Source organism: Physella acuta, unplaced genomic scaffold (assembly GCF_028476545.2).
Source record: "Physella acuta isolate Inbredline_101_S28 unplaced genomic scaffold, ASM2847654v3 ptg000443l, whole genome shotgun sequence".
NCBI lineage: Eukaryota > Metazoa > Mollusca > Gastropoda > Physidae > Physella > Physella acuta.
In genome coordinates this window covers 424,820-448,619 of record NW_026731962.1, presented here as the reverse complement: position 1 = coordinate 448,619, position 23,800 = coordinate 424,820, and the positions used below count along the sequence as shown (strand labels likewise).

General features: G+C 32.2%; 2 protein-coding genes and 2 long non-coding RNA genes across 9 annotated transcripts; 2 read left to right on the top strand and 2 right to left on the bottom strand.

The window, feature by feature from the left end:
* The first annotated feature begins 2,187 nt into the window (after positions 1–2,187).
* On the top strand, positions 2,188–9,912 carry LOC131943154 (protein regulator of cytokinesis 1). 6 transcript variants are annotated; one of them, XM_059303168.1, is made up of 13 exons: positions 2,188–2,302; positions 3,349–3,622; positions 3,750–3,983; positions 4,168–4,338; positions 4,449–4,746; positions 4,841–4,977; positions 5,184–5,282; positions 5,478–5,624; positions 6,404–6,550; positions 6,912–7,028; positions 7,331–7,450; positions 8,085–8,159; positions 8,674–9,912. In XM_059303168.1, exons 1-12 carry the CDS (start codon positions 2,289–2,291, stop codon positions 8,133–8,135), a joined length of 1,809 nt encoding a protein of 602 aa, XP_059159151.1. In that variant the 5' UTR covers positions 2,188–2,288; the 3' UTR covers positions 8,136–8,159; positions 8,674–9,912. The 6 variants fall into 6 exon arrangements, with proteins under 6 accessions (XP_059159151.1, XP_059159148.1, XP_059159147.1 ...); XM_059303165.1 differs by having other exon boundaries at positions 7,331–7,513; XM_059303164.1 differs by lacking the exon at positions 8,085–8,159 and having other exon boundaries at positions 6,419–6,550; positions 7,331–7,513.
* Positions 9,913–10,801: 889 nt separating this feature from the next.
* On the bottom strand, positions 10,802–12,024 carry LOC131943159 (uncharacterized). Its single transcript, XR_009386855.1, has 3 exons — positions 11,956–12,024; positions 11,799–11,863; positions 10,802–11,371 (listed from the first exon to the last, which is right to left on the bottom strand). It is a non-coding gene; the product is annotated as an uncharacterized LOC131943159 (long non-coding RNA).
* A 2,339-nt stretch (positions 12,025–14,363) lies between these two features.
* Positions 14,364–18,356, bottom strand: LOC131943156 (uncharacterized). The gene is made up of 2 exons (XM_059303170.1): positions 18,123–18,356; positions 14,364–16,524 (listed from the first exon to the last, which is right to left on the bottom strand). The coding sequence occupies exon 2, from the start codon at positions 16,509–16,511 to the stop codon at positions 16,002–16,004; it is 510 nt and encodes a 169-aa protein (XP_059159153.1). The 5' UTR covers positions 16,512–16,524; positions 18,123–18,356; the 3' UTR covers positions 14,364–16,001.
* Positions 18,357–19,135: 779 nt separating this feature from the next.
* Positions 19,136–23,019, top strand: LOC131943158 (uncharacterized). The gene is made up of 5 exons (XR_009386854.1): positions 19,136–19,457; positions 21,671–21,788; positions 21,956–22,098; positions 22,484–22,548; positions 22,865–23,019. It is a non-coding gene; the product is annotated as an uncharacterized LOC131943158 (long non-coding RNA).
* The last annotated feature ends 781 nt before the right edge of the window (positions 23,020–23,800 follow it).

Below are 23,800 nucleotides of genomic sequence, written 5' to 3'. Positions count from 1 at the left end.
TATTAAAATAACTTTTTTTTAATTACCTTTAGACATATTGGCGACCTTCTTGGATAAGTGTTATTCAGGGGCGTAGCGAGGGGGGGGGGCGGGGGTGCGGACCGCACCGGGTGACACCATTTAGGGGGGTGACACCAAGGCAAAAAATAGCAAAATATATAGAGAAAAACTTGAGGGGGGGGGGGGTGCAAATCGAAAGTTTGGGGGGGGGGGGTGCAAATCGAAAACTTGAAAGTTTGTCCCCGGGAACGGTCGCTACGCCTCTGGGGGGTGACACCATTAAGTGCCGCACCGGGTGACACCCGACCTCGCTACACCACTGGTGTTATTACTTAGAAAATATTTATTAAGATGATTAATTTTAATTAATTAATTTTGGGGTCTTCCACATATGACAAGGTGGTAGGGGCAGGGGTGGACTGTACACCAGGGAAAGTCCCCGTGAGTCGCCAGGAAAAAAATTCGAATAGGCCGCCAGGATCAGTGGCGTAAATGGCCTATAATTGTTTTTGATTTTTTTTTTAACTGACTTTGTTTAACATTTCTGATTTGTCGTTTTGTTATGAATTGTATATTGCAATTTGTAAAGTAACCCGTGACTTTGTAGGCAATGGTCCTCATGCTTGGATGAAATAAATGCCCTGGGGTACTGCTTGATTCAACGGTCAAACTACACTACATGCATCTACCGGCGCGACCACAAAAAAGGGGGAGAGGTGCTTTGTTATAGAAACATGAGTAGCGTAAAGTTGAGTAAAAGTAATATAATGACGTCACGTTGATTACCCGATTTTACACGAACCCATATAATCGTTGATAGCTAGACAGCCACAAATGACATCTTCAATTTTTTTTTAAATTATGACTACCTGTAATCTCTGACTCTTTCTGGAAAATAGTAGGTAAAAAACCCTTAAAATCTATGCGCGATCACTCTTTCAATAAAGTGAAATTTTAGTTTAGTCTTAGCACATTCACACGGTAAACTTACGGATATCTTGGAAAAGTTTAACTCTAAATTATTATTTATGCCTAGTAATGATGTAAATGAATTAGTAATTTTGCAGCATGTTTTGAGAGGTCTACTAAATGTGTGTGTACGTCATACATGGATGACCCCTTAGGAGTTCATCATAAACGATAACACTCGTTTTAAACAAATTTGTACATTTCTCAATGTACCGATTGGGGGCGGTACATACTGGAGTTTTGAATTATAAACATTAAAAAATATATGGATGGGGGGGGGGGGGTGGCGCCTAATTGAAAGTTTGTCCCCGGGCGCCGGGAGGGGTCGCTACGCCTCTGCTTTTCTCTACCTATCGTCACACTAAACCAGAAAATAAGAATGAAGAAAATCAAAAGGAGCTTTAAATTATTATAACATTACTCCTATATTTACATTGACCCCATACAACCAGTGGCATCGCAAGGTCGGATGTAACCCGGTGCGGCACTTCGTGGTGTCACCCCCCCCCCCCAAAGAAACAAAGTGTATATATATATATATATATATATATATATATATATATATATATATATATATATATATATGTGTGTGTGTGTGTGTGTGTGTTTGTGTGTGTTAGAATGTGTATGTGTCGACCAACATAGGCCTATAATTTAAATGTATGCTATATACGCGTACATGTATGTGTATAACCTTTAATCACTGAAGACTTAATAGTAACGATGTTTATCTAAAGTCTGTTAATAATACACCTGAATGTAGCATTGTTTTCTCTATAGTTAGCACGTTTACGTCAATGTGTCCCCCCCCCCCCCCACCCCCTTGGTAATAGTTGTCAATTTGTACTTAAAAAACTATTTAACTTAAATTAAACTTTAATGGAACTGGCAAAAAAGCATTTTTCTTCTGTACATTTTGCAAATTTTTGACATGGTGTCACCCCCTAAATGGTGTCACCCGCACCCCCGCCTCGCCCTCGCTACGCCTCTGCTTACAACACTGACAAAATGGTAACCATCCACTATCCCCTTTGAGTTCAATCTAGTTGACCATGCTCAATAATAGGTTAACATATCAGTAGGTCTTTCGGAATTTAAAATAGAAGATGGACTAAGGCCCAGTCTTAGGTCTTAGCATAGGCCTAGTTTGAGAACTTTTAAAGCGCATTGTTCGTTTCCGGTGAATGACGGGAAAATTATTATTATCCAATCAAAAATACCTTCTCATGCGCCTTGTTCAAAATACGATTTTTGTCAACATGAGAGTTTTGTGATTCTTATTGCCTGTTCTATTGTTTTAATTGTTTTAAAGCTTGAAAATGGATGGTCAAGGGTAAGTAGATATTCAAAGACTTGTTTAGCGACTAGAAATGGAAACTATTGCTGTTTTTACTGTAGCATAACAGATCTAAACTAGAGAATCTCTAGGTCTAGTCTAGTTTAAGTTAGTAGACCTCTCCTCTACTCTAGTGACCTAGTCTGGAAATATTACTGTAGCTTAGCGAGCGGCGTAGCGTAGACTTCAGATCTAGAGTAGAATATAATAGTTTCAATATAGATTCTAGACTAGAATCTCTCTAGATATCTAGGTCAGTAGTAGATCTAGAAATCTAGTTAAATCTATGTCTAGTAGTAGCTCTACTCTAGTGAACTCTACACTCAAGTTTCAGCAGTCTGGCAAATGATTTTTAAAAATGTATTAAAAGTAATAAAAGTTTTTTAAAAGTCTTCTTTTAAGTTCTTAACTTCTTAGTTTTTGTATTTGTAATTTGAAGAGCTAGATACTAGATCTAGACTAAGAATCATGCTAGATCTAGAGAATACTAGAGATCTATTTTAAAAAAATACTGGAGTCTGGAGTCTTAACTCTAAGCCCTAAGCCGGCCTAAGCCTGCCTTAAGTTTTTGAAGTGACTAGCCTACTCAGAAAAGATTTTTCCCCCAGCGTCTCCATTTGGTCGGCAAAAGATAGTTCTGCGCATGCGCAGTGAACTTAATAGCTGAGGTAGGGATAGGCCGCGGATAGGGTTAGAGTTCTCCGCTTTGTTTGTAAACACCTGCATGCGCAGTACCATCAAAAACATCGCTGCGAAGGAAAGTCGTAGTTTCTCTCCATTGCGCATGCATATCTTTTTCCGGCTAGAATCTACCTAAAGTTTTATACAAAATAATAAATGAAATCACCTTTTTTTCCTTCATTAGCAAGGGTTAGGCCCCTGACTTTTTTATTATTTAATTCACTAAATATTTATCTTTAGACTTGATTTTTAAAATGATTTTTGTGCTAGAATTCTTGTAGTTTTGACCTATATTCTAAAAATTTAATATTTTATATTAAGCCTACTGACTATGAGTCACTTATGATAATTTTTACTTTTAGGCTCCTTAGTCCTTCAAAAGAACAAATGCGGTATGCTTTCAACAAAGTCACTGATGCCACTGTACAGTCATTATACCACATATGGGATAAGATGGGTATTGATGAGTCACAGAAAAAAGCTCGTGGTGAAACAGCTGTGGCCCATGTTAAAAACTTAACACAAGATATGGTTAAAGAAGAGGAGCTTCTAATGAATAAATTGGAAAAAACTATTGAAGACTTTGTAGAGAAGTTAAGCCAGCTATGTGAAGAGCTTTCTCTTCCACAAGTAAAAGTAAGTGTTCTGTTTTACTATTTGTTAAAACTTTGAAGTTAAAGAAACAGTTAATTTACTTATACTTTGTACTTATGTATAAAATGTACATTAGTTGTAAATGTTAATGTATAAATTATTTCTGTAGTTGCCTGGCAACATGACTATGGTGCAGAAAGAAAAAATTTTAAGAGGAAAAGTGGAGACAATGACAAAAGAAAAAAATGACAGGTTGTCAAAATACAAGGAACTCCATTCAAGAGATCAGTACTTGTGTGATGTGATGTGTACTACGCCCTATTACATTCCTTCGGGGACTGTACCTAGTCTAGAGCAGCTTAGAGAGATGGAGAAACATGTAAACAATTTAAATGCTGAGAAGGTAGATTTTAAAATTTTGTATTTTAGGATTAGAATTTATTTTTAAATACTTTCGGGTCAATGGCATCTTTTAGTTAAGTCAAATGCTGAGAAAATAGTTCTTAAAATTTTGTTTCTTAGTTGCAAAATCAAGAATTTCTTCAGGTTGACTGTTAATCAAATGCACCCTTTCTTCTTTTTTAAAGGAAAAGAGATACACAGAATTTGTTTCACTAAAAGCAAAAGTTGTGGAATTGTATCATGTGATGGAAAGTGATCCAGACACCTCATTTGGTCGTGATTTAATTTGTGAAGATGATGATAGCTTTTTGTTATCTATTAAAAATATGGAAAGTTTGAAGCAATTGCATGATGAGGTAAAAACATTTTCTATTAACAACAGAATCTCGGGTGCTTTCGTTTATTTTGTTGCAATTTTATTTCTTTTGTAATAGTTTTAACTGTCATAGATTCCTATTTCTAATAGCTTGTTAAGAAAGACAGTGAAATGAAACGTGAAACGTCCGACCTGTGGGATCGTCTTAAAGCACTGTGGAACCGCTTAGAAACACCAGACATAGATCGAGAAGCATTTGAACTGAACAATGAAGGGCATGGAAAGAGAACTATTTCCTCTCTCAAAGATCAAATTGAAGCTTGTGAACTCCTAAAATTTCAAAATATGCAAAGATTTGTCGATGGAATAAGAAATGAATTGGTTACATGGTGGGAAAAGTGTTATTTCAGCAAGGAGCAACAAGATAAATTCACAGCTTTTAAAGAAAGTGAGTTGCTTTGAACATATTTTAATATGTATTTTTGTTGTCAGTAAAAGAAAAAAATGTGTTAAATCTAAATTTGACTTTTTTAATATTTCAGAGGAATGTTCAGAAGAGATACTACAAGCTCACGAACAAGAGCTTGAAAAGCTGAGGGGTTATTACAATACACACAGAGACATTCTTGAAAAGATTGCACAAAGAGATGTGTTGTTTAAAAATATGGTTGCTTTTGAGGTGAGATACCTCTGTTTCCTTGCTAACTTGTATATTTTTGTAGTATCTATAAAATAAATAATTTCTTCCTTCTTGCAATTTAACATGCATGACCTTTAGTCTTGTTTTTTGGTGTGTACAACAGACACTATAAGTATATATTTTCCAGCAGGCTGGTACAAAAAAATAATATGGGTTATAAATCATTGTTGCTTTCTTTTATGTAGGAAAAAGCCAGTGATCCAAATAGATTTTTCAATGACAGAGGTGGAAAATTGCTGCAGGAAGAAAAAGCTAGAAAAAAGCTTATGAAAGATTTACCAAAGGTTGCTTTTAATTACAATTTTTATTAATTATATTGTAGCTGGATGTTGTAATACTAGTTTATTTGTGTCCAGTTTTAACTTAGTGGCAGAACTAGCATGTGGTAGTTTGATAGCTGAGTCTGCATTATGTTTATAGGTTACATGCTTAGTGCTAATGTATTTTTATTTAACCAGTCTTCTGTACTACATTTTCAGGTGGAAGATGATGTGGCTGAGGCTATTACAAAATGGGAAACTGAAAACAACAAAGAATTTCTTGTCAATGGTGAAAGATTTCCACAGTATGTTAAATCTCAATGGGAAAATTTTCATCTCCAGAAGGAACAACAAAAGCAATCGAGGGTATGTTGCTGATGTTAATTTACCTAAGTTATAAAATCTTATTTTTTGCTCCGATCTTTGCAGCCACGGATTTCTGATTCCATTCCCATATGCTCAGTCGTGTATATTTCCACTTGCAGATTCCATTCAGCTAAGCCTAGGAGCATACATTTTCTTCACACAATGATACTAAATATAAACAAAGTGTTTTTGATAATTTAACTTGGCCATGGGTGGAATGTTCCACTGCTCATTTAGGTCTAGGTGAAGCGACTAAATGTGAGTAATAGGCACTGGTCTAGCGTAAAGTCTAATATATAAGGGTTGAAATTTCGGTTTAGAAAATTGATATTAGTCTGTATTGTGTGTTTGTACACCTTTGCATTTTTGTTTGGTTTTCATTGTGCTTAGGGTTGAGTTAGGTTTAGAGTTATGCACGATTTTCTCAAACATGCAGCTTTGGAAAGTAATCTATTTCTTAAACCTGGGTATATGCTGCTTAAACACATAATTAACATTTCTTTACAGATAGGTTTTTCACAGAGGCAAGTGCAGGGCCATGACAGCTAGTATAAATATTTTTAGTAACAGTGTTGTTGCCAATCATCTCTTGATAAATGTTTTCTTTTAACTATTGGCTATAGCTTTATATTTCTGTATGAAGCTTGACTCTCACTTTTAAATTTTCTTGTCTTTCAAAAGACATCTAAATTTTTACAAATTTTGATTGGTAATGGCACTGTCTGCTTTATTTATATACTATAGAAACATTATACTTAATAAGCCATTAAATTTTTAAGAAACTTGTTCCACAGCTCAAAGCAAGAGCAAAACAAACACAGGACGAAATTCTGTATGGAAGCAAATCTGTCACACAAACTCCCAGTAAGCGAAGGGCTCCACCAGCTACAAACACACCCATGCGCACACCTCTTAAAGCTAGAAAAGTATGTTTTTATTGCGCTACTGTTATTGTTAATATTCATACATAACACATTTTTTGTCCTCATAGATAACGATGGTATATGTGCATTTAATTTTTGTTGTATGTAAAATTGTACAGTTACATTGTTACTCATGTCTTTTGTGCTCTGGTCTTGTGGAAACCCTAGGTTGAAGCAAGTCCCTCTGTATCTGTGAAGGTTAAAGTTCAGTATGGCAGGGTGAAATTCTTTTAAATTGTTTCTTGTTTTTGTTCATTTCTAACCTCAAGTAACATGTTTTTGTCATTAAAGGTATTAACAGAGTTGAAAAAGTTTGATTTTAATTGCTACTAACACTTAATAAATTTCTTATTCACACAAACAGCTGAATGAAATACCAAAGACACCTAACACTACTAGCAAGTTACCAAACAGCAGTAGGTTTCAACACAGCACTGTTATACATTCACCATTTGGTCGTCGACCTCTTTATACCCCTAAGGTTGGCAATTATTTTATAAAACGTTTATAGCCAAAATGAAGCCAAATGAGTGTTGTTTAATTCTAATTTTTACTAACCTTGTTTCTGCATCTTTTAATGTGCCTTATATGTGTAAACTTTTCTTACTCAGTTTATTTCAGAAAAGTAACTGGAATGGGGGTTACCTTTTAAAATAAAGACTGAAAAGAGTAAAGGGGGGTGTATTTTAATTACAAATCCATAGATAAGTTAATAATTATACAGACACCTAATAATAAATAAGAATTGTGGAACTGATAGAGAGATGTGCATTATTCTCTTAGACACCCCTAAATAGTTCTACCAAAAAAAGGAGGTCTGCACGATTAATGAGAAAAGCAGACACTGAACGTAAGGCAAGCACCAGCCGTCGCAAGTCTCGAGATGTTTTCTCACACACGACGGTAAGCAGCGATGATCATGGCATCTCTACCTTGGCTTCCCATGGATCCTACCACGACTTTGCTGTACGCTTCTTTTATTTCTGAATTTATTTATTGCCATTCCCAAGCAGCTTTATTTCTTTAAAATAATATAACATAACTGAGATTTTTAATTTCTAAGCAATTTTTTTCATCTAAGACTAAAACAAATAAAGCTGCTTGGCTGGTTATGTTTAACGTTAACCATTAGTGTATTAATTATTTTGCACCGGGCTTATTTGGTTTCTTGGAATATTTGGTGTGAGTAGTTTTTAACTAGCTAGTAATTTTAGCACAACTGCATTTAAATTGGCACCTAAATACCGCAGCTATGCTTTTTACTTTTTTTAACTTAATGAGAAATACTTGTATATTTAAATTCAGTCTCAAGAGACCACCTAGACCCAGGTGTTGTGCTGTGTTGTGTTTACTGTTAACTCAATTTAATATTTCAAGTTAACTTTTGTTGTTATTTTTTTTAAATAGAAGTAGTTGCTTTCCTTTTATTCTATTTTGAAATGCTAAGTAATTTTCGTTAAAAGACAGGATAGGAAAACTTGCCTAGTAGATTTTTATGTTTTATAATATATTTTTTTAAATGTTATCTTTTTATTAGAATTTTGTGAGCGCTTCCAAAGCATCCTCGCCAAGTGCAGAACATTTCTGAGCACCTTTAGGGACTAGTTTTCAGGTGAGCATGCTAACTTAGCATGCTTTACCTAGCTTGCTAATTGTTCTGTAATATTTTTTTTTTTGTAAACGAATTTTTAAAAGTAAATGAATGTCAATAGTTTTTAAAATATTATATTTATTCGCCTTTACAATTAAGAAGTACAAAGTTTTGGTATGGCATTTCATAAGACATGTAAAATTGACAGTTTTATTCTCTAAGACTGTACATCATTCTCCTTGGTGAATTTCATTTCTATATCATTGCTCTGTTAGTATAAATTTACTATAGTAGGTATGCGATGTTTTTTCATTAGATTATGAGAAACAATGATTTGCTTCTAAAGTATTTTTATTATCAAAAATAATTAAATGTTTAATAATGGAAAAGTAATGTTTTGTATAATGCATTTTGAGTTGAAACAAAGGTAGTCCTATATTAATTTTACATGTTTAAGTTTATCACATTAAAAACTTTTTTTTTTTAATGCATTTGTTCATCATATAATCTTAAATATTTACACTTTTTTTTTCAGATTGGATTGTCTCGACCTAATTGTCGCAGCAGTGTTGTGCCTTCAGCTGGTTTGATTTCCACTTACAAAAACTAATGTGCAACTTAGGATCTTAATTTCATTTGGATGTAAGAGTCGTGTGTAAAAGAGCTTAGACTTAACTGTGATTTGATTGAATAGTTGTGATTGTTAAGATTTGTTAACTATTAATTAAACTGCAGCTTCTAAAAAAAAACTTGGAATAAACTGTCTATTTCATTGGTAGTAAGCATGTACAATTCTCTTTTATTTTATCTGAGTCTTCTGGTGTATGTATTTTAACTGTTTAAATTATTTATGCCTTTGTATCAATTTATTTTATTATTAATTATATCTCTGCTCTTATTAAATTTGTTACAATGAAGTTATTTTTGCTAAAAAAATATATTTTCAAATTATTTCAAGGACTAAAATACATTTTTCATCTCTGTAATGTTTTTGTACAGAGCATAATATTAAACTGTAAATATTCATCTATATTTTATAGATACCCATAAAGTCATGATTATAATCATATATAAAGAAAAGTAGTAATAGTTTGTGCCTTAATAGGTTTATGCATTTATTAAAGTAGTCCCATTTTATTTTCCTGTGCCTTACCTCAGTACATTAGCAACATTTTTAGACTGGTATTTTACAACATAGTGTAGAGAACCTTTATGATCTTATATATTATTTAGAAAAACATCCCAGATCGATTTCAATGAAGGGTTGAATGCATCATGTACCTTGCAGTTTGAATGCTATATTTTATTGTTCAGTTTTCAATTAAAAATACACTCTGAGTGCTGCATGCAAACATGGAGTAGCTGTCTTTTTAAAATGTGTTTAAAAAGTTGGTCTAAGGCACCTAATTAATCTTCAGAATATCAGTAGTCGGTGTCACTTATATTACTTGCAGACTTACCTAGATCTGATCTACATACCTATGTATAAATACTGTAGAAATGTTTTTTATGCTGTTGGTTTTTTTTTTAATCTTATTGCTATTACAGTATGATCTTTTTTTTTTAAATTTATATTAAGTACGGTTTTATCCTAGAATTAGACATTGTGTAGCTATAAACCACCTGAGTTGTTTTTTTTTTTGTATATATTTTATTAATCAACCATTTGTACAAATGTTTATACCAAAACATTAAGCATTCATTCATGCTCAGTAACAGCTAACTTTCAACATTCAAACATACATGCAATTAACTATTAATACAATAAAGTTTTGGTGTGTTTTTCGACTCTTATGTTTTTAAGCCTGGTGCAAGTTATATGAGTGAATGTCTTGTAATTTGAAAATGAATTTTGGTACCTACTAAAAGTTACTTCACAGGTATAGGGTTAGTTGTGTATTCCAAACCAAATATAATCAAATGTTTTCAAAAATATTTGACAAGTTAAATTGGAGGATGGATGCACATCCACATTGTATTAGTAATGCTACCACAAACCTTTCACTTTTGAAAATAGCTCACACTTTTTAAATAAGTTAAGAGTCAAGGTCTATGGCAGTTCTTGTTAGGATGTGCCACTTCACACAAAAAATTGAAATACAGTAAAGTATGGGGTTGAATGTAGCTTTATTGACAAAGACTGCTTGGGTTTAAAATTACGAAGTGTCTACTCGGAATAAGATTTTTCGGCAAAAGATAGTTCTGCGCATGCGCAGTGACCTAGGGTTAGGGCTAGAATGAGGGATAGGGATAGGATTAGGGATAGGGTTAAGGATAGGATTAGGGTTGGTATTAGGGTTCTGCGGTTGTAAACACACGCATGCGCAGTACAATCGAAAACATCGCCGCTAAGTCGTAGTTTCTCTCCATTGCGCATGCGTATCGCATGCGTGTCTTATTCCGACTAGAATCGGCCTTAAAATTACCAGTACTAAGTTTTAGTGGAAGAATCATCTTCAGAGTTTCTTCCAGGCATCTCTTCGGGGGGGCAAAGCCCCCCCGAAAAATTTTTACCGCCCCCCCGAACGAAATGAAATTTGTATCATTTATATAGAAAATATATACTTTTAACAGTGTCCGCCCCCCCGAAGAAAGTTTACCGCCCCCCCGAAGATTTCAAGTGCCCCCCCGGAGAAAAAAGTCTGGAAGAAACACTGATCATCTTGCTAATCAAAGACCTCAACCTTTGGCTTGGCATGCAGTGTAAATACCACTTAAATTACTTTTTGCTAACTTGAACTTAATAGAAATTAAATTGTCCCAGTAGATTCTATACTTTCATTTACACTTGGACACAACACTTGTAAACATGCAGATGAAATGCATGAATAATTACCCAGATTTCTTCAGAAGAGCTATCTATGTTAGTTTGCATGTTCAGTTAAACTTTGGTCACAACTCTGCTTTAAAAAAAAGAGAACTTGTTTCCCAAGCAAAGTGAAAAATCATTAGATAATATCTGGCGGCTCTAAACAACTATCTGAAAAGGTATGGCGGCTCTAAACAACTATCTGAAAAGGTATGGATTTTGATAGAGGCGAGGGGGAAAACTAAAGCTCAAATTGAAAAAAAGGATTTCCTCAAAAAAAATCAGTCAAGTCACATCCCTGAATATTGAAGTGAATTTCCTCCAGCACAAGTATGTCAACCTGTTATGTGCAATATAGCTCCAACTTCAGCTCTTTGTTTCTTTCTGAATGTGCATACATAGCCTTTGGTCACCGAAGAACAATCTGCAAGGCAGAAGTAGTTTATGTAGTTTTCTCTCCTAGATGGGTTGCTGTCCCTAACTAACAAGCCTCATCTGCTCAGGGTTCTAACACAGAACTTTTGGAGTTGGCAAGCAAATGCTCTCCTTCCTGACCATGCTGTCACCTATTCATACCCCATTTAATAATGTCTATATTAAGTAAGCTTACATCTCTGCAAGCGTACATTTAACTTTCCTTCATTTAAAAAATATTAACTAATATAATGTATAATAATGACATGGCATCACATTAGATTAAAAATAAAAATATATTTATTTTTAAAATTAGCTTATTAGAATTGCAAGTTTATAGAATATGCAGGTCTCTTGGCTTTTAAAGATAGAAGTCGCAACCCAATTAAGGTTGGTACCTGTGATCTAAGCTCTAAAAAACATTTGCAACCACTTACGTTGATATCTTGGATAATGCAAACAGTTCCATGTCAGTTGTATTTCATGATAGCATTTGTGAAACCTATTAAAAGTTGATGTAAAGTAAAATGCATTCAACTCAAAAGTAAAGGACCTGTCTTTCGTTTAAAGTAATTTTTTTGCACTAATACCTACTCATGGTCAAGCTCTTTTACTCCTGTTCCATGGAAGTCCTATAAGGGTACACAACCTTTAAGAAGAAAATCAATAATTTTTTACATATATATATATATATATATATATATATATATATATATATATATATATATATATATATACATATACATATATATATATATATATATATATATACATATATATATACATACATACATAAATATATATACATACATACATATATATATATACATACATACATATATATATACATACATACATATACATATATATATACATACATACACATATATATATACATACATACATATATATATATACATACATACATATTATATATATATACATACATACATATACATATATATATACATACATACATATTATATATATACATACATACATACATATTATATATATATACATACATACATATTATATATATATATACATACATACATATTATATATATATACATACATACATATTATATATATATACATACATACATATTATATATATACATACATACATATATGGGTTGCAAATTTTTCTACAAGCCTGGGTTTGAACATCCACAGAGGGAAAAGTAAAGTTCTCAAAGTCAATGCATCAAACAACAACCCTATAACACTGGCAGAAGAAGCCCTAGAAGAAGTGGATAGATTCACCTACCTTGGAAGTATTGTTGATAAGCAAGGTGGGACAGAAGCAGACATAAAAATAAGGACGGGTAAGGCAAGAGCAGTCTTCAACCAACTAAAAAATGTTTGGGGTTCGGGAGATTTAACCCTTAGAATAAAAATCCGGATCTTCAACACACTAGTAAAACCTGTTTTACTCTATGGAGCCGAGACATGGAGAATAACTGCTATAAATAAGAAGAAAATACAATCATTTATAAACGCATGTCTCAGAAAGATCCTGCGAATTCGCTGGCCTAAAACCATCAGAAATGATGTTCTATGGCAACGGACAAATCAACTGCCAGTGGAAGTAGAGATCCTCCAGAGAAAATGGAAATGGATTGGCCACACACTCAGGAAGCCTGTATCCAGCATAACAAGACAGGCCCTCACCTGGAATCCACAAGGCAGGAGGAAGAGAGGCAGACCAAGAAAGACCTGGAGACGTGACCTGGAAGAAGACACCAAGAAGATTGGATACACCTGGGGACAGTTGGAGAGACTAGCCCTGGACAGAGACGTCTGGAAAGCTCTTGTCAGCGGCCTATGTCCCAGTAGGGACGACAGGCAAACATGACATGACATGACATATTATATATATATATATATATATATATATATATATATATATATATATATATATATAAACATTACCTATAAATCTACAATGACTATTTTAATAAAATGGTTTAATTACAATGTAGTTATTTTGTCATTAGCAATGAGACTTACATGTAAAATATTTATTTTTACCAAAGAAAGTTCAATGTTGTTCCTTCATTTGCAATTTAAGATACATACCAGGTACTCCATAAATATTTCTTCACAGAAACCACTGCATACATTGTAGAACAACCTTTACTAAAAGTTACCAATCATTGGCGAAAGCAGCAGAATGGGTATTATACAGATGAATAGCTTTCAAATGCAATATTTAGCTTCATCCTATAAAAGTGATTAGAATTTGATACGCCACAGACATACAACAACAGGAAAAGATTTAAAGAATAGAATTTAGAAGTTTGGTTTTATTAGTCTGAAGATCAATAACTTCTGGAACAGTGGAGGGCCCTGAAAAGGGCCCAAAAAAAAAAAAGATAGACTGCTGCAGAAAGTAATGTGTCCTTGTGGTAATATGCTTTATATCAAAATTGTGCAATGGAATATATGAATACAATGAACAATGAAATCTGTTACGGCCAGCAACAAAATATCCTGTCAAAACTTATACTTTCTGTTTTAGTCTTTTAAAGCTGATCGCATGCCATTAGAATATAACTTGTTGAACTTTCTGAAGTCATAGACTTTTTAAGTTAAGTTATATTAACAATTGATTTACCACATAACACTATTTTAATGTACATCCATCAAAACCTTTGTTTCTCAATCCAACCATGATACATAATACATGTCAACAATCATCACCAGTATTTTCCAACAAGTTAAAACTTGGAGAATCTTTCTTAACTAGTACATTTAGAGTAATATTAATTACATGTAAACAACAGGTTTGTGTATAGAAAGCATTTTAACTTTGTACTTCATTTGTTAATTAGGACAAATCATTAAAATTTCAATTAACCACACTAGAAATGTGCAGTTTTTTAAGAATTACATTTTTTTCTTCTAGTTACACTATATTTAAATTGTGAGTTAAGACATGAGCTAAAAAGCAAGAACAAATTTTTATAAATTACTAATACTAGAATATAAAGGGAGTTTTTCTTTTTTTTTTTTTTTTTTTTTGGTTTTTTTTTTTACTCCCTTTGAGTATATTCTTTTTATTTTCTTTTTTAAGAATATGTTTGCCTTTTTTTCTCTTCATAAAAATGAGTTTTAACGAGTTTTCATTATAAATACATTATTATTGCCATATAAACAAGATACTCCACATTTTAAACTGCCATTAACATAATTATGTAAAATGCATTTTTCCAAGGTCAAGCAAAATATGAGATGACTTCACAATACCACTTTGCATGAAAAAACAAAACATGCAACACAATAGTGCTGCCAATAATTCAGTACTTTGCTTTTTCATACTAAATGTGTAAAGCTAAAATCTCACTGCATTACAGAGCAAATGCCATCACAATACTGGCCGCATAGATGAATGATGAAAAATGATGAAGTATATAAAAGTTTTATAATGTACAGTATAAACAATTTTCATTCAAACAACATACCAGTCACACTCACACATTTTGTCAAGTTAAATCAGTTTTTAATCATTAATAGCATGGATTGATCCCACGGAATAGGTTGTTATGCTATTGATTGTAAGTGATAAAATCATATGTAGTGTTGATATTACTAGTAATTTAATAGCATCACTACACAAGATTTAAAAGCACCAAATGTGGAATGTGCATTATACAAATTACTCTGTTCATTATAATTCACAATTCATTCATTCATAAAATCAGACTTTCAATAAACAAGAAATTTTTGTCCTTTAAAATAAGGAGCCACTGTAATTTTTGTTTAAAAAAATTAGCAGCATGTAAAGTGCTGGCTAAAAATACATTTTGTTTCGATAATTTTGTATGTAGAACAAAATTTTCTTGATAGTTCAGTCCAATTTTTCTGTTAAAAATGACATTCATAAAAACAGAGAATATGTTTTAAGTGACAAAGAGTATTTTTGTTTCATATGAAAATTAGCTACACTCTGGAAGTAATTAAAAACAAAATTAAAATTAAACACTAGTTGATTTTAAAATGGTTAAAAGTAAAAAATCTATATAAAAATGATTCCTTTAAATATTGTATGCCTCTAGCAATCCATGAAATCGTATCTTTGAATAAAATGTTTTAATAAATTACTTAACTGGCATTAAATTACACTAACAAAGAAAATGTCATTTTAAAAATTAAGTCACATCATTAACATGAACACATATCATTGGATAGTAACAAGATTTAAAACTTGTCATTGTCATTCAAGATGAAATATGAACAGGCATATTACCACAAGGAGACTCAATTCAAAGTAAAAGATAATCAAGAAATCTACTTTGAACAAAAAAGATAAAAAGGATGAGAAGAAGCATTAAAGAATATTTTAATATGTACCCCCTACCCCTACCTAGCAAACAAATTTATATGCCCAAAAATTAGAACACGAGAGAAGGAAAATTAATTAACCTTGAATTTACATAATTCCAAATAAATGTTACATATAACTTGTATTTTGTTTCATATTCTAAAATGTAGCCTAACAAAAGCAACTTATTGAAGATAAATAAATAGTGAGTTTTAAGAATCGTAAGCATATCTCAGTCAGTTGAGTGAAAAATTCGTTGTCCATTAGAGCAATACACATCAAACTTCAGTGTCCAAAGAGTGCCATTATCACTAGGCAGCCAGATGGCAAGCCAAAATTGTTTTCAGTGAAAAACCACCAATTGTGGGTGGGGATGAACGCATGGGTGATGATTGAAGCCATTCAAGGGGTGGGAAAGGTAATTGACTTGGGTGAGGTGCAACAGAGGACTCCATAGCATAAGCATCACAAACTTCAGAGGCAGGAATGAAACTGACAAAGCCTTCAGATTTTGCAGAGCTTGATAAAACACCAGCACTACTACTGCTGCTATCAGAGTCTGAAAGATCCATGTTCAGTGTTTCTGAACTTCCTCTGCGAGGCAAAGAACGGGGACTTCCTCTACCATTAAACTGCCTTTTATGTGATTTGTGATTAGATTTGTTGCCTTGACGTAATTTTTCCTCAATAACATCAATTTGTCCAGGATTGGCTTGAATATCTTGACTATTGTAAAATAGCCCTGGACTTGTACTTGAATGTTTTCTTTGTCCTTGGCGCCACAAGTCAGCAGGGAGTCTTTGTCTGGCTGCTGAAGGCATTTTCACTGATTATCTGTTGTTAAGATAAAAAGAAGCAATTTTGTTTGATAAAAAGATGGTTCACAGAAAAGTTGTAATTATTTTACATAAATCAACATTGCATCATCAGATACTAATAGTAGGCCTAGCTTTCTCCAAATAATAAAGCCTACTAAACAGACTCTGAAAGATATTTTTACTATTAAACCATGTTTTGAACAGGATTTTATGAACTTAAGATTTTACAATAGGCCTATAGAATAATCTAAAACTTAAAGAAATCAGCTGAGATTGGATGTTATACTATTTGCTGTTTTAAGTGACATGTATTTACTACTTAAATTAATATGTACTTAAATTTGCATTGTTATTTAAAAACTTTATCTGCAAAGTTTTGTAAACAAATAGTTATCAATCACAGTTCCTGTACAGCAAATCGATATTTGTCTTACGAAAGTGAAACATCCAATTCTAACTTAGGCTTGATGAAAATAAATAGAAATGTAGCCTTAAACTCATCAAATTATTTTCAAGTTCTCTGGATTTGCAACTTTTATAGCATTGATTCTAAAAATATAAAATTTATGAATTAATTTTAGGTTCAAGATTTTAATTTTTATTCTTTTTTTCAGTCCCTTTTGTTTGCTGAATCTAAAAAAACATTTTTATTCCATGTCAACAACATGATGGAAGGGGTAAAACTCCATTTTAGCGTATTTTATTTGCTACTTCACGTTCACCTCCAGTTGAGCGTATTTTATTATAAACACAACCAAAACAAACAAAAATGTTAGGAAACACTAGGATTAGAATCATTACATGATAGATAGGCCCTATAGATCTACTTATTTTTATATGAATGTGTTTTAATTAGAAAAGGTAAAAAATATAAATAGGCCTAAGCATTACAGTTCCAATTAAATAGTGTGTGATCGTCAGCGGGAGAAAAATCCCTATTTGGTCAAGGGTTCACAGTGAGTTCACATTGACTTTAATAATAATTATCAGCATACGTCATAGCATAGGGTCATTGTGAGTTCATGTAAGTTAATTTATATTTTATAGAATCATGCCTTGCAATTATCATTAATTATGCAGTTTCTACTTTAGCTATTGACATGAAAATCGTAACTGACACGAACATAGATCTAGATCTCTAGGTCTAGAATCTAGTGACAGTCTAGTCTAGGCCTAAAAATCAATTTTAAAAACTAAACCAAAATTTCATAAAGAAATAGGGAGAGTTATTTCCTAACGTTTTTTGTGTGTTTCGGTTGTGTTTATAATAAAATACGCTCAACTGGAGGTGAACGTGAAGCGGGGAATAAAATACTTAAAAATACGCTAAATAATAAAATATAAAATAAAAATGGAGTGTTTTTTTTTACAACTCGCTCGCTCCATTAATTTCTTAAATATAAAATTGGTCAAGATTACAATTCTACTAACAACCAAACACACCTATTTTATGGAATAGTCTATTATCGGACATCGTTATCTAAAATCATCCCTAGCCTCTAGATCTAGATGCTATCAGAAAATATTATTGACGACGATAGAAATTAGGGCAAGCCCAAGGACGGAAACAACAAAAACAGCGAACGCCATCGTCGACTGACAAATTTTGCTTACCCACAACTGACGTTGGTCGATTTGTTTCACTTTAAATGTGAACAATAACTTTTTAATTTGTAGTCTATTAGATTAACTATTTATTCAGAATTCTTAATCAATACTGATGAAAACAAAATGTCACACTTGTATCAACGTAAAGTAAAATAAAACTGCCACAAACATCGCTCGTAAACAAAATGTCTTTCCTTCTTCATAGTTTTCCACCTCAACAGATGATGACGTAGTTTAGACCAATGAAAAGCCGTTTATTTTTAGTGTTGACCTTTCTTTCTGACATCAGAAAGTACAGTTTCTAGTCACGAGCTGGAAATTTTCCTTTTATGTAGTTACTAGGCATGCTGCCCAGCTTCGCTTAGGCTTTCGAAAACATTGAGAATTTGAATGCTTAATTAATTCGCCCGAAGGTCGGTCTACGACCTCAAGAGTTATGAAGAGGTTCCTCCGTGGACATTTTTTTTCGATTTATAGCTCATATAAGGTACCGGTCAGTCGAGGTCAGTTTTGACCCCCACATCGTAGACTTTTCGGCCAACCGGCCCCCGTGTTCTGTCGCACCAAGGCAAGATCATGCCAAATTTGAAGCGCCTGCGGCGCCGGGAAGTGCCCTATCGGACACCCGACAATCTAGATCTAGATCTAGATTCCTAAAAGAATTTTTTTTTTAAGTTTAGCCCGAGCATAATAAAAAAGAATACATTAACCAAGTTGACTTGCTGTGTCTCGAACCTGCACCACCTGCGTGGTTTAATGTACACTAACATCTCCGCTATTTAGGCACCTTATAAAATACGGAGAATGAAACACGTATTTTAAAATCTTAACTTACGCGAATATGCCTATTCTTTCAAATTAATTTTTTATCCCAAATTAGCCAGTTCCAAACAAAGATTTTGTATAAAATAAATAAGTCTTGAAATAGTTTAGTCCTAATATAGAAATTTATTTTTGGAATTGATTTTAGAGAAGTTAGAGTCTAAATCTAGATCTTAGCGTCCACCCCATGCGGATCATCTCAACGACAGAATCGTTGAGCCTCTCTCCGACTGTGTCGCTGAGAATAAAACCCTTTGGTGGTTTCTCAGTCAACACTGTCGTTGAAAATAAAACAATAATTAAACATGCTCTCCACAATTAGGAAAGCATAAACTGTAGGTGTTTTGAAGCTAATATTCCAGCCATTTTGTTTTGACGAGAGCTAGTCCAGATCTAGACTAGATCTACTTGATCAACGATTTACACTGATGTAAAACCTACGTAAATCAAATCTACAAGATCAGGATTTACATTTAGATCTAGAAATCTACATTATTGACTAGAGAGAAAAAGTTAAAAGTATGCCTAGTGCGTCGAAAGTAAATGATAGAATCTAGATCTAGAAAATCTAGTAATTTTTCAGTAGCACTAGCTAGATCTAGTCACTAGTCTAGATTGACTAGATAGAAAGATAATTATTTCTGTGGCATAGCTGTCCTTTAGCATTTAGTATCTAGATCTACTCAATTTTAAATCTCTTCTATTTTCAAATTGTTTGTAGATCTATATCTACAAGATTAGGCTTAGGTCTAAAAAATATTAAAAATATACTAAAGTTAAAGCTACACAAGTACTGAGAGTACACATCATTCCTAAACTTAATGCCATTAATGGCTAAAATTCACTGAGCATTGTTGCACTTAAGACTTAAACGTAAGGCCTAAATACTAAATAAAATTATTACGTTAGCTTAATTTTCGTGACAGCTTTTCTCTTCTTTTTTGCCATGCTTAATTTAAGTCACTTTCATGTGCTGGTAGCTTAAAATAAAACTTGTTTAGGAAGTTTATTTCTTTCTCCCTTTCATAATGCTGCAAATATGAGTAAGACGCTTATTATTATAATTAAATAGCTGCGATAAATAATCATTTGCATCTTTTTGGGGGTATTTCTTTTACATGAACTGTGAAATACGGTATCTCAAATTTTGCGCGTAACTCAAAGCGAAATATTACTCGCTCAACTGCTCGTATTTAAAAAATCTGGTATGTCGAGGCACTAGAATGTTGAGGTACCACAGGATCTACTATGTATTGAAAGAAAACATAAATTAATTATAGAATAATAGGCAAATATAGTAATAAAGTAGGCCTTATAGCTTTAGATTTTATTCAGCCTACTAATAAATAATTAAATAGGCCTAAAGTAGTACTAGATATTAGTTAAATCACTAGTATTGTGTAGGGTTATTTTTATTAAAAAAACAGATCACATCTTATACATTAAGGCGGGCTCAATAAAATAAAAATAATTTATTTAGGACCTAGGCCTATCTTTTGGAGATCTAAAATTCTAAATGAAAAATAAATTATTAATTAGACCAACAATAGGCATAGTATGCTAAATCTATTTTAGTATTTAAATTTAAGGTTCGGCCATCTACTAAAAATTTTATAAATGTCATAAAATGGCCTACTTAATTATAATTACTAATTACTATTAGGCCTAAGTTTAAACTAGAGATAGCCTATTTTATTAGTAGAAAAAGTATTAGTCATAGTTAAGATGGTATAGCCTTATGTAAATTAATGTAATCAGTGTTAGATATTATGATATTGATCAAGCAATTATTATAATTATATAATATCGGAAAGGGGCCTAGCACTCTCTAAGTCATTAGTCGATTAGGTCTTACAAGTAGTTTAGCCTATTTATATATTATAGGGCCTATAGGCTGTTATTTAAATTAGGCCAAAGGCTTATTAGGAAAAGGCTTAATAGGCTTTAGTTTTTAATTAGTTAATTAGGCAACAAGGCAGAGGCTTAATGTTGCTTATAGATTTAATTTGAAATTATTATGATATACGCTACTCTGCGACTATCACTATAGACTGCTATAGAGTATATTATAGCCTAGGCCTATCTAAATAAAATAATTCAACTCACTTAGCTTACTATAATTTTTAAAAATGTTTAGTTAAGTATTCAGCTCTCTATGTCAGCTAAGGCCCATAATTGTAATTATCCTACTGTTAGATCTATTAATTATTTAATAATTAGTAGGCCTAATTATAGGAATTAGGTCTGATACATTAAGTCCTATACATTGGTCGTAGAGTAATACTATTGGGCTAGTAATTATATACAATATCTATACAAGCCTACTTATCGTTAATTTGGAAGTCTTTGCATTGACCTTAGTTTTCAGATGTAGCAGCCTAATTTTTATCAGATTATACCATAAAATCAAAAGTAGACTTGTAGATCTTTTTAAAACAAGGCATGAAATATTAATTTAAATAATATAAATTAAACAAATAGCCTAAATAACAACTACACAAAGTTAAAGTCATAATAACTTTTTATAAAGGTATCTTGAATTTCAACTGGAGGTAGTTTTGATAAATATTAGTATTCTGAACATTAAAATAGGTAGACTTAACATACATTTGTTCTGAAAACATATTTAGAAATTGGTTTTAAAAAATGAGGTTAGGATTGGGGTGATAACTAGTTGAGGATTAGATATGATATTCATTGTGTTTATCCATGTTGTAATTTCTCTTTTACAGGTTCATCCAAAAAAAAGGGAAGATCTGATTTTTACCAGTAAAAAGACTACAGCATACTAAATGACACAAGATGTTCTTTCTCTATTACCTCTTACATTTGACATAAAAGTAGGAAAAGGTATGACAATTATTAATAAGCTGCTTTAAATTTTATAATTTGTTTTTTTATAACTTAATTGTACCATTTTTATTTCCAATAATGATAAATATAATTTAGTGTCATTTATATTTTAAAATATTTATATTATACTAGATATAATTTACTTCTATAATATTACTATCCAGGTTTAACAGTCTATGCCTACAACATAGATCTCCAGGACTAAAAGTACACAAAATGGCAATCAGTATATCACAAGTGTAATAACACATGCATCTAATCTGCTTCAGTGGCGAGAACTGGGTGAATCCTCTCAAACATTAATCAGGTAAGTTATCACAAGTTTGCTTTGGTTTATTTTGAACATGTTGATTGAGATAGATTTTTATTTGTATAAATATTGTATTTAAAAAAATATTTTACCTAGTAAAACCAAGTCAGTGGTGATGATTGATACAATATCATTATGTATTTTTTTAAATATTTGTTTTGCAAAATATGCTGATTTGCAGGAAGGATATATATATATATATATATATATATATATATATATATATATATATATATATATATATATATAGGCCTATATATATATATATATATATATATATATATATATATATATATATATATATATATATAAAACAGTATCATTTAGTGGTTTGTCTTACAAATTTGAATTATTTACTTAATCTGTCTTAACTGCTCAACAGGAACTAGGCATACCTAATGAGCGTCAAGCTGATACAGTAGATGTACAGAAGAGTTTATACACAAGGTAAATATTGATAAATTTTAAGTTTTCTTTTTTTAAGGATACATGTAGTGTTTTGGGAGAAAGGAATTAAATTATTTAAATTAGGCCTAATAGTTTATTTCTCTAGCTTATGTTTCACTTAAAATAACTTAAATTTTTCCCCCTTTATCACTAAAGCAAAATTTTATAGATATCTATGCCATGATTCATCTTATTCAATCACTTTTTTCTTGTTTTGTTTTGATGTTTTAAACTAATTTAAACTAAAGATTTTTTTTTTTTGCTAATTTTATTATTTCAGATGGATGATTAAGAAAATCATTTTGTTTTGTTTCAGGAAGTGAAAAGTGATGTAAAAGGCAACTAATACTTCCATCTACCATAGTTAAACAAGAATCTGCAAATGGTGATAATTGCAATAATCTTGATATATTAATGTTTGGCTTTATAATTATATGCAATTGTTTCATAAATAAATTATTTCTCAAAATTTGATGTATTTGGTTTTCTTACTTTGTACATAAGATGCAAGTGATTGAAAGCTGAAAAGGGTTGTATGTAGTTATAGTATTCCCAGCACAAGTTGACATTAAAACAGCTGAAGCCCTTTTAAAAAAAAAAAAACAAAAAAAAAAATAATAATCTAGGAATGCTGTTTCTATTAGCTGAGCATATATTTGGAAAAGAACTTAATTGTTTACCAGAGAATACTGTGACCCAGTTTGTACTCCAGGCAAAAAGTGTCTATGGTTAATATTATTAAGTTAAAGAAAAGTATCAAACAAACAGGATAATATTAATAAGCAAGACCTCCACACTAGAGAAGTATGGAATGAGTGTTGCATGGAATCCAAATCAACTTTGATGTTGCTAATTGCTACACTGGCCATAATTGGCCTACATTGATTTTTGCTGAGGTAGGCAACTGTTTTTGTTTAACTTTAGATGTCGACTAAATAAAGAAGAAAACTGACACGCCAATACCAAAATCAAGAACTTGTAAAGTTCGTGGTTGCTAAACCGAGAAGTCCTGAGTTCAATCTCCCGTGTAGATGAGGCTCTATAGTTGGGGATAGCAACCTATCTTGGGGATACAACACTTGTTCTTGGATTGACAAAAGATAAGAAAAGAAATCCAGAAAGAAAAGCAGCTGAATGAAGAAGAAAAAGGCTGGATATATTCGGTATCAACTGTACAATTTTAACAGACACACACAGAGGCGTAGCGAGGGGGGGGGGGGGGGGGGGGGCGGGGGGGGGGACATATGTCCCC